The sequence below is a fragment of the Elephas maximus genome, chromosome X, assembly GCF_024166365.1.
Source record: "Elephas maximus indicus isolate mEleMax1 chromosome X, mEleMax1 primary haplotype, whole genome shotgun sequence".
Taxonomy (NCBI): Eukaryota; Metazoa; Chordata; class Mammalia; order Proboscidea; family Elephantidae; genus Elephas; species Elephas maximus.
The window spans coordinates 81,478,003-81,495,252 of NC_064846.1; the positions used below are offsets into that span (position 1 = coordinate 81,478,003).

Genomic DNA, 17,250 nt, shown 5'->3' on the forward strand with positions numbered 1-17,250 from the left:
TGGTCTCATAGAGGTTGGGTGGAAAGAAGATTGAAAAGCCACAGAACTGGATGATTAAGAGATTCTTTGAAAAAAGCAGTTGTATGGGGGAGACAAGCAGATTGCAGCAGGTAGAGTAATGAAAGAGATATAAAAGATGTTTATATTAAGAGGGTCCTGTATTACAAGGCCAGGTGTTTGAAAGGTTATTAACGTGAATATTCAAGTTTTATCTTTTCAACCAATATTTGCTATTGATGTTGCTGAAGATGTTGGCAGAGAATTTGATGTACAGGAAAACTGTGAGGTACATTCAAAAATCATCAGGAAAAATGAAGAGACTATAGCAAAAAAAAAAAATTTTTATAGCAACCCACTGTACAAGAGAACGAAACACTGCCCAGCCCTGCACCTTCCAAACAGTTGTGCTTATGTTTGAGCCCATTGTTGGAGCCACTGTGTCAATCCATCTCATTGAGGGTCTTCCTTTTTTTTTGCTGACCCTATAACTTACCAAGCATGATATCCTTCTCCAGGAACTGGTCCCTCCTGATAATGTCAAAATTATGTGAGATGGAGCATCCCTATCTTTGCTTCCAAGGAGTACTCTGGCTGTACTTCTTCCAAGACAGACTTGTTCATTCTTTTGGCCGTCCATGGTATAGTCAATATTCTTTGCCAAACCATCAAGGCATCAATTCTTCTTGGGGTTTCCTTATGAATTGTCCAGCTTTCCCATGCATATGAGGCAATTGAAAATACCATAACTTGGGTCAGGCGTACCTTAGTCCTCAATGCCTCCCTTTAGTCATTACTTTAGTCATTACTCCCTTTAGTCAGTATGTGCCTTGAAATATTAGCATATTTCTACTGATTCATGACTGAATCATCAGAGCCTGATGACTGGTGGCTATTTGTGACAGTAGGAAAGTAGCAGTTTGTGTGCTTCTGTTAGTGGATGCAAGATCTGTGAGGAGATATACCGAGAGAAGGAAAGTACAGAAGACCCTAAGTGAAGTTTGAGTCCTCAACTCCTACTTTCTCAAAAAAAGGAGAATTTTTAAAAATAAGTAAAAATGGAAAAAGTGAAAGTTGATTTGAAAGTTGTCAGTGGACCACTAAGGAGCTCTGGTGGTGCAGTGGTTAAGTGCTCGGCTGCTAACCGACAGGTGGTTGGTTGGAACCCACCAGCCACTCCACAGGACAAAGATGCGGCAGTCTGCTTCCATAACGATTACAGCCTTGGAAACCCAATGGGGCAGTTATACTCTGTCCTACAGGGTTGCTATGAGTCGGAATCAATTCGATGGCATCCTCTTTCATTTCATAGAGTGTTCTGTAGACAGCTGGCACAGTAATCAAGACCTAATGAGAAAAAGGAGAAAGAGAATTTAATTCATGAATCAAAAAACATTTGATGGAAAGTGAAATTACCTAGAATTCCTCTCAGTGGCTTATTTTTCACAGCTGCATGGTAACCTTTTCATTGTCATCAGAAATTACAGCAACAAAAAATAAAAGAATATTCCAAGACTGAAAAGAGTTTTTTTGTACAGTTTTCAACTAGTTCTGTTGTATTCTCTTTCTCATTTTGCTGATGGAGAATTCTAATCTGATTTGTTTGACTGTGTGATCCTTTTGCGACAATTAAGTGAATTGTGTCATCTGCCCTGAGTTAATATCATACATTTAAAATGTGCTAACCTTATTCTCTTCCAGTTTATGAAAATGTAGCTAAATGTGTATTTATTTTGAGGTATCATTAATTATATCCTAGTGATAAAAAAATTTTTTTTTTTTTACAGAGGCAATAATCAGAGTACCTGCCCTTACTGTTTCAAAGCCTAACAACTTGAAATTCAGGGTCCTTATAATGCTACCATTGATTCCATAGAGTTAGGGTTTTCTAAATGTCTAAGAGGAAAAAATACCATAAAACTGAGGCTTATAATTTACATTTAAAAATCAATTCAGGGCTAAAGAATGGGGAATTATTGCTTAAGAGGTACTGAGTTTCTGTTTGGAACAGTGAAAAATTTTTGGAAATAGTAGTAATGGTTGCACAACATGGTGAATATAATAATGTCACTGCTTTGTACACTTAAAATGATTAAAATGGCAAATTTTGTTATAAATATAAAATTTTTAAAAAAGAAAAAAGTCAATTCAAAGCATAGAAAAATCTTTACAAAGAAAAACAAGTTTTTTTTTTTTTTTAATGCAGTAAAAGGCAGGTTTAACCTTATCACCAAAAAGTGCTACTGATCTTTTAGCCCTTTCACGTCCTTTCTCTTCTAAGAGGGTCGATACAGCCCTGGTAGAGTTCTGACTTAAGTTACACCTTCCACCTCTTGCCTTCCCTTCTCCATCTCCTTTTCTTTTCCCTACTCAGAAAAGAATGTGGGTGTGAAGAGAAGAAGATGCAGCTGGGAATGACTTAAAAAAGACTAAATAAATAAATAAAACCTGGATTCACCTCTTCCCCAACATCAAACTCTGGCAAAAAGTAATAGTTGGATGACTCAGCTCCTTAATTTCAAGTTCAGTGTTGATCAAAATACATTTATGTTTGGGAAATTAAAATTTTTTTTCTATCCTGAGAAGAAAATTGTTTAAAACATTGAAACAATATCTATAACATTACATTCCACAACAAAGCCCCTTTTCAGCTGTATCTATTATGCAGGTATAAACATGAAAGATAATTCTACATACAGTGTGAGTATACGGCTGGTACAACATTCATTGATAATTATTGGTGATTGGAATTCAAAAGTAGGGAACGAAGAAGGATTGGTAGTTAGCCTTGGTGATAGAAATGATGCCTGAGATTGTATGACGGAATTTTGAAAGACCAAAGACTTATTCATTACAAATACCTTTTTTTCAACAACATAAATGGCGACTATACACATGGACCTCACCAGACAGAATACACAGGAATCAAATTGACTACACCTGTGAAGAGAGACAATGGAGAAGCTCAATATCATCAGAAAGAACAAGGCAGGGATGACTACAGAACACATCATCAAACTGCTTGTATGCGAATTCAATTTGAAACAGAAGAAATTTTTTAAAAGTCCACCAGAGCCAAAATATAACTTTGAGTATATCCCATCTGAATTTAGAGACTATCTCAAGGATACATCTGATCCATGGAACACTAATGACCGAAGACCACAGGTGTTGTGGAATGACATCAAGGACACCATACATGAAAACAGCAAAAGGTCATTATAAACACAGGAAAGAAAGAAAATACCAAAATGGATGTCAAAAGAAACTCTAAAACTTGCTCTTGAATGTAGAACAACTAAAGTGAATGGAAGAAATAATGAAGTAAAAGAACTAAACAGAAGATTTCAAAGGGTAGGTCCAGAAGACAAAGAATTATAATGAAATGTGTAAAGAGCTGGGGTTAGAAAACCAAAAAAGAACAAGCTCAGCATTTCTCAAGCTGAAGGAACTGAAGAAAACATTCACTCTTAGAGTTGCAACACTGAAGGGTTCTATGGGCAAAATATTGAACAGTGCAGGAAGCACCAAAAGAAGATGGAAGGAATACACAGAGTCACTGTACCAAAAAGAATTGGTCAACATTCAACCATTTCAGGAGGTAGCATATGCTTAAGACTGATGGTATTGAAGGAAAAAGTCCAAGCTGCACTGGAGGCATTGGCAAAAAAAAAAAAAGTCTCCAGGAATTGAAAGAATATCAATTGAAATGTTTCAACAAATGGATGCAGCACTAGAGATGTTCACTTGTCAATACCAAGAAATTTGGAAGACAGCTACCTGACCAACCAACTGGAAGAGACCCATTCGAATGAAAGATGATCCAAGAGAATGTGGAAATTATTGAACAATATCATTAATATCACACGCAAGTAAAATTTGGCTGAAGTTCATTCAAAATTGGTTACAGTGGTTCATCAACAGGGAACTGCCAGAAATTCAAGACAGATTCAGAAAAAGGACATGGAATGAGGGATATTATTGGTGATGTCAGATGGATCCTAGCTGAAAGCAGAGAATACCAGAAAGATGTTTACCTGTGTTTTATTGACTATGCAAAGGCATTCAACTGTGTGAGTCATAACAAATTATGGATAACATTGCAAAGAATGGGAATTCCAGAACACTTAATTGTGCTCATGAGGAACCTGTACAGACACCAAGAAGCAGTCGTTCCAACAGAACAAAGGGATGCTACATGAAAGGTGTGCATCAAGGTTGTATCCTTTCACCTTACTTATTCAATATGCATGCTGAGCAAATACTCCAAAAAGCTGGACTATATGAAGAAGTACATGGCATCAGGATTGGAGGAAGACTCATTTACAACCTGCAATATGCAGATGACACAACCTTGCTTGCTGAAAGCGAAGAGGACTTGAAGCATTTACTGATGAAGATCAACCACTACAGCCTTCAGTATGGAGTACATCTCAACATAAAGAAAACAAAAACGTCACAACTGGACCAATAAATGTCGTGATAAATGGAGAAAATATTGAAGTTGTCAAGGGTTACATTTTATTTGGATCCACAATCAATGCCCATTGAAGCAGCAGTCAGGAAATCAAATGATGTATTTCATTGGGCAAATATACTGCAAAAGACCTCTTTAAAGTGTTAAAGAAAAAAAATGTCGGCCAACATGGCACTATAGACAGAAGCACAATGCTGTGCCTGTGCAACAAAGACCCAAAAAACCAAGTAAAACAGATACAAACATCAATTCTGGAACCCTAAGCATCAAATTTAGGGATAAAGAACGTGATCAAGCACTGAATGGAAAAAGAAACTGACAGAGAACAGAGAATGAGGAGAGCTATGGAGTGGAGGCCCTCTAACAGCTAACTTGGCACGGATTTGCCATCTTGGTCCTCAAACACCAAGAATGGCAGACAGGTAGTATGGGAAGGCAACTTCATGGAGTTCCAAAAGGAGACAGAGCACCTAGTACACACATCATATCCTGTCTCTTCCCTCCTGACTACACTGTGTGCCAAGCTCCATGCCCCCGAGAAGCACCAGCAAGGACCACTAGACTACACCCTGCACTGTCCCCAGCACCACCCAGTCAGCCCAAGTACATGCTGCAAATGACTCGTTCCCCCCTCATCTCCCCCTCTGCTGGACAAGCCCTGCTATACCATAGCTGAGTGAACAGCTCTGCTCACCTGGACAAGGTGGTGAGAAGTACTGTGCCCACAGTCAAGTAAGCAGCAAAGCATGCCCAGCCCTCCTTTTTAGATATAACCAAATAAACCGGAAAAGCCAGGTGAAACAAACAAATCTACAATCAACAAAGGAAGAAAATAATTCCTTAATGTCCTGAAGACATCAGACAACATCGAAACATATTAAAAAAAAAAAAAAAAGGACAGGATGCCTCCAGAAAGCAACAAAAATAAAACACCAGATGACCTTCCGGTAGGAGAAAAGGCACTGAAACTACATGATAGGGAATTAAAAACTCTAATATTCAGGGCTTTCCAAGAAATGAAGGAAAACATACACAAAAATTAGAAAAAATAGACAAAATCATGGAAAATACACACAAAATCTGGGAAAACAGACAGAACAATGGAAGAATTAAGGAAAATAATACAGGAACAAAAGGTAAAAATAAACAAACAACTAGAAATCATACAAAAACAACAATTAGAAACCCAAAAGATAAAAAGCCTTCAGAAATGGACAGTGCAATAGAAGGCTTTAGAGCTAATTTGAAACAATGGAAGGCAGGATCAGAGAAATTGAAGACAAATACATGGATACCACTTTGTCTGAAGAAAAACAGAGAAACAAAGAAAAATGAAGAAATCGTGAGAATCATGTGAGATACAATCAAAAGCAAAAATTTATATGTGATCAGAGCTCCAGAACAGGGGAGAAACTGAAAAACACACAGAGGATCACTGAAGATTTGCTGACAGAAAATTTCCCTAATATCATGAAAGATGAAAAGCTCACCATCCAAGAAGCTCAACAAAACTCATATAAGATAGACCCCAAAAGAAAATCATCAAGACATATCATAATCACATTCGCTAAAACCACCAAAGACAAAGAAAGAATTCCAAGAGCAGCTCAAGAAAAAAAAAAAAGTCACATAAAAAGGGGAAACAATAAGACTAAACTCTGATTATTCAGCAGAAACCATGCTGGCAATAAGGCAATGGGATGACGTATATAAAACATTGAAAGGAAAAAAATGCCAACCGAGAATAATATATCCTGCAAAACTTTAGTTCAAATATGATGGCGAAATTAGGGCATTTCCAGATAAACAGAAATTAAGGTAATACGTAAAAACCAAACCAAACTCACAAGACTTACTAAAGCGCATCCTTCAGTTAAAGAACCAACAAAATCAGACAACAACCTGACTCTAAGACACAGAACAGAATCAGCCAGATACCAACCTAGATAATGAACTCTCAAGAACCAAACAAAACTAAAAGATTTACTTCAGGGAACCAGAGAGGTCAATCTGTAAATGACAACAAAGTCAAAATAAAGATACAAGAGGGAATAAACAGTGTATGTAAAGAACTTATCAATGGAGAGGAAGTTAAGGCAATATCAAATAATAAAATACTGGTGTGAACTTAGGGAGATATGAATAAATTTCAAGGTAATCACAAAGAGGGTTAACGAACCTACTCATCAAAATAAAGAAGAAAAACATAGAGTCTCATTAAACCCAAAATCTGTAAAAATGAAAGAAAGAAACAAACAAACAAAAAAGTCCCAAACAAAAAGAATTCAGCACAGGAAAGTAAGAGGAACAAAGAAAACGTCAGCACCACAAAAAAAAAAAAAAAAGCACTACAAAATGACAGCAATAAACTCACACCTATCAATAACCACACTGAACATCAATGGCTTAAATGCATCCGTGAAGAGACAGAGAGTGACAGAATGGACAAAAAAAAAAAAAAAAGACCCATCAATATGGTGTCCACAAGAGACACACCTTACAAACAAAAATATAAATAAATTAAAAATCAAAGGATTGAAAAAATATGTATCAAGCAAACAGCAACATAAAAAGAGCTGGAATGGCAATACTAATCTCAGATAAAATAGACTTTAAAACAAAATCCAGCAAAAAAGACAAGGAAGGACATAATATGATGATGAAAGGGATAATCTACCATGAGGACAGAACCACAATAAATGTCTGTGCACCCAATGACAGTGCTCCAAAATACAAAAAACACACTCTAAAAGCAATGAATTGAGAAATTGGAAATTCCACAAACATAATAGGAGACTTCAGCACACCATTCTTGGTAAAGAACAGAATATCTAGAAAGAAACTCAACAAACATATAGAAGATCTAAAGGCCACAATCAACCAACTTGACCTCATAGACGTATATAGAACACTCCACCCAACAGAAGAAAAGTATATATTCGTTTCCAATGCACATGGAACATTCTTCAGAATAGACCACATCTTAGGCCACAAAGCAACTCTCAACAAAATCTAAAACACTGAGATAATATGAAGCATCTTCTCTGATTACAATGCCATCAAAGCAGAAATCAATAATAGGAAGAGCAAGGGAAAAAAAATCAAATATATGGAAACTGAATAACACCTTCCTTAAAAACCATTGGGTAATAGAAGAAATCAAAGATAGAGTCAAAAAATTCTTAGAATCAAATGAAAATGAAAAACATCACACCAAAACCTTTGGGACAAAGCAAAGGCAGTGCTCTGAGGTCAATTTATAACAATAGAAGCACATATCAAAAAAGAAGAAAGGCACAAAATCAAAATATTAGCTATAAAACATGAACTGATAGAAAAAGAAAGACAACTGCAAAAGAAGCCCACAGCCACCGGAAGAAAGAAAATAATAAAGATCAGAGCAGAAATAAGTGAAATAGAGTACAGAAAAGCAATAGGAAGAATCAACAAAACCAAAAGTTGGTTATCTAAAAGAATCAACAAAATGAACAATCCATTAACGAAACTGACAAAAGAAAAATAGGAGAGCATGCAAATAACCCAAAAGAAGAAATGAAATGAGGATCATTGTAACAGACCCAGCTGAAATAAAAAGGATCATAACAGAGTGCTATGAAAAACTATACTTTGACAAATTTGAAAAACTACAGGAAATGGACAAATTTCTACAAACACACTACCTACCTAAACTAACACAAACTGAGGATGAAAATCTGAACAGAACCATAGCACAGAAGAGATTAAAAATGTAATTAAAAAAAAAATCCCAACAAAAAAAGAGCCCAGATGCCTTCACTGGAGAATTCTACCAAACATTCAGAGAAGTGCTTGCACCAGTCCTACTCCGACTATTTCAGAGCATAGAAATCGAAGAGTTACTTACAAATTCAGTCTATGAAGCCAGCAGAACCCTGATACCAAAACCAGGCAAAGACACCACAAAAAAAGAAAATTACAGACCAGTATCTCTCATGAATATAGATGCAAAAGTTCCCAATAAAGTTCTAGCCAATAGAATGCTATATCGTATTAAAAAAATATACCATGACCAAGTGGGATTCATACCAGTAATGCAAGGGTGGTTCAACATTAGAAAATCATTCAACCTGATCCACCACTTAAATCAAACAAAAGAAAAGAATCACATGATCATCTCAATCAATCCAGAAAAGGCATTTGATAAAGTCCAACACCAATTCCTGATAAAAACTCTCAGTAACATAAGTATAGAGGGGACATTCCTCAACATAATAAGGGGCATCTATACAAAACCAACAGCCAACATCATTCTTAATGTAGAGAAGCTGAAAGCATTTCCCCTGAGAATACGAACTAGGCAAGAAAGTCCTTTATCACCACTCCTATTTAACATTGTGCTGGAGGTCCTAGCTAGATCAACAAGGAAAGAAAAAGAAATAAAGGGCATCCAAATTGGCAATGAAGAAGTAAAACTGTCCCTATTTGTGGATATGTTACTGTACAGAGAGAACCCAAAAGACTTCACAAGAAAATTACTAGAACTAATAGATTCAGCAGAGTAGAGAATACAAGATAAACATACAAAAATCTGTTGGATTCCTATATACCAATAAAGACAACTAAAAAAAAAGAAAAAAGGAAGGCAACACCATTTATAGTGTCCCCTGAAAAAATAAAATACTAAGGAATAAATCTAACCAGGGGCCTACAACTTATACAAAGAAAACTACAAAACACTACTGCAAGAAACCAAAAAGAGACCTACATAAATGGAAAAACATACCATGCTCATGGATCAGTAGACTCAACATTGTGAAAATGTCAGTTGTACCCAAAGCGATCTACAAATACAATGCAATCCTGATCCAAATAACAACAGCATCTTTTACGAGATGGAAAAAGTAATTATTAACTTTATATGGAAAGGGAAAAGGCCCTGGATAAGTAAAGCACTGTTGAAGAAGAAGAATAAAGTAGAAGAGCTAGCATTACCTGACTGCAGAACCTATTACACAGCTATGGTAGTTAAAACAGCCTGGTATTGGTACAACGACAGACACACTGACCAATGGAACAGAATTGAGAACCCAGATGTAAATCCATCTACTTTGGTCACCTGATCTTCAATAAAGGCCCAAAGTACACTAACTGGGGGAAAGAAAGTCTTTTTTAATAAATGGTGCTGGCAAAAATGGATGTCTATCTGTAAAAAAAAAAAAAAAAAACATGAAACAAGACCCATACCTTACACCATACACAAAAACAAATTCAAAATGGATCAAAGACCTAAATATAAAACCAAATAGTATAAAGATCATAGAAGGAAAAATAGAGTTAACGACAGAGGCCCTAATGCATGACATAAATTGGGTGAAATTGGGTAGAAACCATAAATAACAATACACAAACGCCAGAAGATAAGCTATATAACTGGGATCTTCTGAAAATTAAAGACTCATACTCATCAAAAGACTTCACCCAAAGAATAAAAGAGAACCTACAGACTAGGAAAAAAATTTTGGCTATGACAAATCCGACAAATGCGTAATCTCTAATTTTTAGGAAAAGTCAACAATTCTACAACAAAAAGCCAAATAATTGAATTAAAAAATGGGCAAAGGATATGAATAGGCACGTCACCAAAGAAGACATTCAGGCTGCTAACAGACACATGAGGAATTGCTGGTGATGGCTAGCCATTAGAGAAATGTGAATCAAAACTACAATGAGATACCATCTCTTCCTGACATTATTGCCACCAATCCGAAAACAGAAAATAACAAATTTTGAAGAGGCTGCAGGGAGATTGGAACTCTTATGCGCTGCTGGTGGGAATGTAAAAAAGTAAAACCATTTTGGAAAATGGTATGGTGCTTCCTTAAAAAGCTAGAAATAAAAAGACCATACCATCCAGCAATCCCAGTCCCAGAAATATATCCTAGAGAAATAAGAGCTGTCACACGAACAGACATATGCACACCCGTGTTCATTGCAGCATTATTCACAATAGCAAAAAGATGGAAACAACTTAAGTGCCCATCAGCAGATGAACAGATAAACAAACTATGGTGTATACACAGCGTGCAGTGATAAAGAACAACGATGACTTGGCAAAACATCTCACAATATGGGTGAATCTGGAGGGCATTATGTTGAATGAAATAAGTCAATCACAAAAGAAAAAAATCTGTATGAGATCACTATTATAAAAAGTCATGAAAAGGTTTACGCACAGAAAGAAACAATCTTTGCTGGTTACGGGGGAAGGGAGGAGTGTGGAGGGAAAAATTAGGGTAACTTTGGTGAAGGGTAAGATAGTACACAATACTGGGGAATCAGCACAACTTGACCAAGGCAAGGTCATGGAAGCTCCAGACTCCCTGAGGGATCAAATTGCTGGGCTTAGGGCTGGGGACCATGGTCTCAGGGGACTTCTAGCTCAATTGGCATAACAGTTTATAAAGAAAATGTTCTGTATCCTACTTTGGTGAGTAGCATCTGGGGTCTTAAAAGCTTTCACGCAGCCATCTAAGATACTCCACTGGTCCCAACCTGTTTGGAGCAAGAAAGAATGAAGAAAACCAAAGGCACAAGGGAAAGAGTAGTCCAAAGGACTAATAGGCCACAACTATCACAGCCTCCACCAGACTGAGTCGAGCACAAATAGATGATGCCCAACTACCGCCACCAACTGCCCTGACAGAGATCGCAACAGAGGGTCCCGGACAGAGCTGGAGAAAAATGTAGAACAAAATTCTAACTCACAGAAAAAGCCCAGACTTACTGGTCTGACAGACACTGGAGAAATCCCAAAAGTATGGTCCCTGGACACCCTTTTAGCTAAGTACTGAAGTTACTCCTGAGGTTCACCCTTTAGCCAAAGATTGGACAGGCCCATAAAAAAAAGGAGACTAAATGGGCACTACAGCCAAGGGGTAAGGACGAGAAAACAGGAGGGGACAGGAAACCAAGACAAGAAGGGGAGAGTGTAGATATGTCGTGGGGTTGTTAACCAATGTCAGAAAACAATACGTGTAGTAATTGTTTAATGAGAAACTAATTTGCTCTGTAAACCTTCATCTAAAGCACAATAAAAAAAATGGAAAAAGTAAATAAAATGTGACAGTCATAAAAAAATAAATAAAGCAAGCTGTCACTTTCAGGACTAAGGTGCACCTGACCCTTACCTGGTATTTTCAATCACCTCAGATGCATGTGAAAACTGGACAATGAATAAGGAACCCCAAAGAAGAATTGGTGCCTTTGAATTATGGTGTTGCTGAAGAATATTGAATACACCATGGACTGCCAGAAGAATGAACAGGTCTGTCTTGGAAGAAGTACAACCAGAATGCCCCTTAGAATCAAGGATGGGGCAACTTCATCTCCATACTTTGGACATGTTATCAGGAGGGACCAGCCCCTGGAGGACATCATGCTTGGTAAAGCAGAGGGTCAGCGAAAGAGAGGAAGCCCTTCAACGAGATGGATTGTCACGGTGGCTGCAACGATGGGCTCAATCACAGCAATGATTGTGAGGATGACACAGGACCAGGCAGTGTTCCCTTCTGTTGTACATAGGGTGGCTACTGAGTCAGAACCAACTCAATGGCACTTAACAACAACATACAGTGCCCTCTGAGTTTTCAGTCATTAATAATTCTACTCATTCGTTCACTTTCCAACTAGCAGAGCTGCTGTTCTTGAGAAATACGTAGACAGAATAACAATGCTTAGCTTTTGAACTTTCAACTAATGTTGAAGCTATCTGTAAGCAAAATAAAAAATTCCTTATTCAACTGTATTACTTCACACACTTTTATTTTAGAAATCCTCTAAAATTGATTTAAGTCCTCTAAGATAATCACGCCATGCACGAATGTATAGCTACTAAAGAAGAACTGTATACAAGGTTATGAACAAGTGACAACAGGAATATAAGGCAAATCTATAAATAATGGTATTAGTAATGATCTTGATTATGCACAATGTAACCCATATTCTGAGGCCACCAGTGCCAGCTCTTGCAGCTAAACCGAATGACAGTTTACTCTCCCTTTATTTCATTTAGTTGTTCATTACATAGGATTTGAAATACCTGTGATCTGGAATTTCTAAATAGTGAATAAAGTTTCCTCTGTCTAGAAACCTTTCTTTTTCAAAAATTTGAATTTATAGAGGACTTTGCATTAAAACTCTGGTAAAGTTTCTCTGAATATCTTAAACTCTAATTATCTATGTGCTCTTATGTGAGTTCCTGGATCACCATGTTTTTCTCTTAATCACCCCATACAAGGCATACTCCTGTATGTCTTTCTGTGGGAAGGAATGGAGTGGTAAAAATGTTGGTGGGGCTGATAAATATTTTTTTGTGCTGCTCTCTAACGTGAAGAAAAATGTTGATTACCAAGGGGCCAAGAATTTCTACTACTATTTCTCCAAATAATCTCCGCGGCATGACTGTGTAGAGAGAAAAGAGACAAACATTGTTGCCCTGTTTTTCTAAGGGGCGGGAGTGGGGATCATCTAAAAGAGAGGGGATTATGCGTTTAGATACCCTTTGTGGTGAACCAGCTACATTCTGTAGCTCAGCAAAAGGAGAGCTTTATCGTAGACTACTCTCTGAATTAATCTCTTTCTATTTTAATTTAGAATATTGAATTTTCAGAATATTGTATTTTGATCATACAAGGAATATATGTTCATTGTAGGAAGTACTGAAAAATGCAATGAAAAAATAGAAAGAATACTATGACTCAGTGATACCCATTCTTAAAATAGAGGCGGAAGATATTTTTGCCAGTGTTTTCTCTTTTCATATAAAAGATGTTTATGACTCTTTACAAAATTGGAAATGTACTGTGTTTATAGTTTTATATCCTGTACTTTAGAATTTTTTATCACTTTTATCTTATTACAATGAGCAATACATTGTAATAAACAAAAAGAAGTAAATAAGAATAATAATAAATAAGTAAAAATGAAGAAAAATGAAGAGCACCTGTAATCCCATCCAGAGATAATACTGCTGTTTTGGTGTAAATACTGCCAGCTGTTTTTTCCTCCAGGAAAATTTACACTCTTTTTCTTTCACAAAATTAAGATCACGGTGCACCTACATAGTAGGTTTTGTAACCTTCATTATTTCACTTACCAACAGATCATGAATATTTTTCTGGTTATCAACAAGTCTTTTACTTCCTTCTTAGTGGGCTCATATTATTCTATCGTAGGGATAGGTCCTAAATCATTTCTTCAGTCTTCCACTGTTAAGCATATAGGTTTATATGCTTTCTTTCTCTCTCTCTGTGTCTTTCTTTCTATTATAAACAGTACAGTGGTGACCATCCCTCATGATTATTTCCTTAGGATACACTGTATAAAAACTGGAATTATGCCTTAAAACATCATGAAGTGAATTTGCCACTTTTGCAACAGAGAAATTATTTACATGCTCTTGGAAAAGAAAATCTCAATAAAGTTTTGAGAAATGAAAAATGAATTCACTGTTTTTTCTTTCTATAGAAGAGTCCAACGAAGTTGTTCCAAACGAGGCAGGGGCTCATAAGGAGGAGGACCACCATGCAGCATCTGGAGATAATGTGGTATGTACATTTTGAAATTCTTTCCTCATTACATGATGGACTTTCAAGGATGTGTTTCCAGTTGGTGACAATATCAGCATTGTCAGAGTAAAGTCCTGCTCCACTTCACAAACCAAAACAGACTTGTTAGCAATGAAATTGTATATCTTTGAGGGCTTAATAAATGAAATTTAAAATGCCTTCATTTGTACCTCAAAATTTTTTTATCTAGAAGATTTGAAAATATAAAAACCTAGTGCTTAGTACACGTATGACATTTTATACATAACAAGTTATTTTTCTTCAGCACTCTTTAGCCAAGAGCACATTTCTTGTCATTTGACAGATGGCAGAATTAAAACCGAGTTTAGCCTGAGATTATGAAGGAAGCTTTTGTTAGTTCTGAGACTTAGATCCAAGGATTTGTGACTCTGGGTTTTCCATTCAGACCATACCTATCTATACTGTATGGAACTTTTCTTCTTTCTAGTTAAATTGGACTCCTTTAGTTATCTTAAAAATTGCAATAAAAGGGAAAGATACTATTAGGACGCTGAATAGCAAGCAGAGGCAGGCTGTGTGTGGATTAAATTGGGTTTTACGCATATATAAATATTTTTGGTAAATAGAGAACATTTTCTAAGCAGCTGTTTAACAGCATCTATTTATATTCTGAAAACCCTGGTGGCGTAGTGGTTAACCAAAAGGTTAGCAGTTCGAATCCACCAGGATCTCCTTGGAAACCCTATGGGGCAGTTCTACTCTGTCCTATAGGGTCTCTATGAGTTGAAATCAATGGACCGCAATGGGTTTGGCTTTTGGTTCTGTTTATTTATATTCTGACCTCATCAAGTAGTGCAGAAATCATCATGGTATTAAACTAAAGTCAGACATAAAGAAAAATGCAATTGTGCTTCTGTTTTCACTTTTGTATCAGTGCTTTGTGCCTGATTGCAATCTTCAAAAAATGACCCCTGTAATGGATTTTTCTGTTACAATGTGGCTGTGATTTCAAAATTTACCCTGGCTTCTACTACAAACATTATGCATTTGACACTATAATCCTGCCACATCTCCTTAATAAAAGTTAAGCATATCAAATAGTTTTGTTCTTTTTGTTAAACATCAACAATATATAAATATTTTCCAATGCTGAATATAGTTTGAGATTGCATTTACTGATTTCAGTCCTGGTTTATGTCAATGCCTGACCCTGAATATTAAATCCAACAGGTATATAGAAAAACAAGCTTTTGTTTTGAAGCACAATCATATTTTCATCAGGTAGCTAGTAATGATTATTTTCCACCATTATGAATTGTGCTAATGTTCTTAAATTTTGCCAAGTAATAATCTCCATTACAGATTTTAGTTATACTGTTCAAGGAATATACAATAATTTACAAATTGAAACCTGTCCCTTTAAAGACATGCTCATTTTTAGCCTGAATTTCTCTGCATTGAATCTCTCCTGGGTCAGACACTGGAAGATAATGAATGAAGTCATGGCATGAGCTGACTCACAGCCACTTAGGCACCTAATTTTTCAAGAACAATTGATTTTCAGAGACAAAACTCCAAACTTTCAAAGGTGGATCTCCTCTGCTTATAACTTTTGAGTGCCCTCAGTGCCCCCAAATATTCATGGATGACAAAGCACACAGTCATATAAGACTTATTTATATCCACAAATTTGTGCAGTGGCCCGTGGTACCTTCCTTCCTGCATTGCCTAGCTCTCTTTTCCTAAAACCAATACAAATAATTAAAGAATCTTTTAAAAAATAAAGAAGAAACAAAAAAGTATCAAATTTGAGGTCCACTGAGAGCCAAAATGGTTAAGTCCCTAGTTTATAGTGATTATAATAGAAAAGAAAACAAACATTGAATTCATTTCCGGGCAGCAATAGAAAGCAATTTCATTGCAACTTTCTTCCTGACTTAGAAGTCTCCAGGTCACAAACCCCATAATAGTATTGTGTGCGTGACAAAATCTAGCGTAGCTTTTCTCTTTGTAAAAAAATTTTGGGGGTTGATAGAATTTAGATGTTCAAAGGTTTTGGGGTTTTTTTGTCTTTTTTTTTAAATGTGTTTTCATATGCAAAAGAGAAATATTTAGGGCTGATTTTATTAATGTCTCTTATGTTTTAGGTTTTTTGGCTTTTTTAAATTTTTTTATGGTTAGAGAACTTACTTTGTCCCTATAGCTGGAGCATATTGGTAATTTTTTCTATCAGCACTAAGCAGTTTTGTTCATTCTTTCAACAGGCATTTAATTAGTACCTACTGTGTGCAAGATGGGAAACCCTGGTGGCATAGTGGTTAAGAACTATGACTGCTAACCAAAAGGTCGGCAGTTCAAATCCACCATGTGCTCCTTGGAAATCCTATGGGACAGTTATACTCTGTCTTATAGGGTCACTATGAGTCACAATCAACTCAATGGCAATGGGTTTTGGTGTGCAAGATACTGTACAAACAATGCTGTAGATTTCATACCTCAATTCTAAAGCTCAGGGCAGTTTGCTGGCTCGCTCTATCTGTGTCGTTGTCACTTTCCAGTGAAAGAAACAAATCACCATGCAATTTTCATCGTTGTAAAAAAAAAAAATTTTATCATAGATCTCTGCTTTCGCTTGTCCAGCTAATGGAGTATAACAAATATGTGACGTTTTAAAAATTTGTATTTGACTTTGGAATACATGCCATATGTTGACATTTTGCATCAGAAGTTGAAAAGAGGATGTGGGGACTTTAAAAAGAAAGCTCTTTCTATCAATTAGAAATGTTTACCATTGCCGTGTGGTTGATTCCCACTCATAGCAACCCTATAGGACAGAGTAGAATCACCCCATAGAGTTTCCAAGGAGCACCTGGTGGATTTGAACTGCCGACCTTTTGGTTAGCAGCTGTAGCACTTAACCACTAAGCCACCAGAGTTTCCACCATTGAACTAGACTTCCCTTACAGGAAATGAGTTCACTGTCACTGGAGGGTGCTATTTAAGCAGAGTTTGACTGCCTATTTTTTTCAGGGATTTTGTGAAAGGTATTTTTCTATTTTAGATAGTATTAAAGTGATTTTCTATTTACTAAACATTCATCAATTAAAGGTAGAGAGAGGTGACTCAGGTGCATACTGGGTGTACCACTGAAGAGTCAGTCCATTATCAGAATTTATTTCAGACAACCTAAAGTGGGTAACCCCAAAACGA

The 17,250-nt window shown here is 36.5% G+C and overlaps 1 protein-coding gene across 1 annotated transcript in view; it reads left to right on the forward strand.

Annotated features, from left to right (window-relative positions):
- Positions 1–17,250, forward strand: part of HDX (highly divergent homeobox) — a 166,582-nt gene that overhangs the window by 135,417 nt on the left and 13,915 nt on the right. The window contains exon 7 of the mRNA XM_049872844.1: positions 13,979–14,058. Coding sequence (XP_049728801.1) covers positions 13,979–14,058 — 80 coding nt within the window. The remainder of the gene's footprint in view (positions 1–13,978; positions 14,059–17,250) is intronic.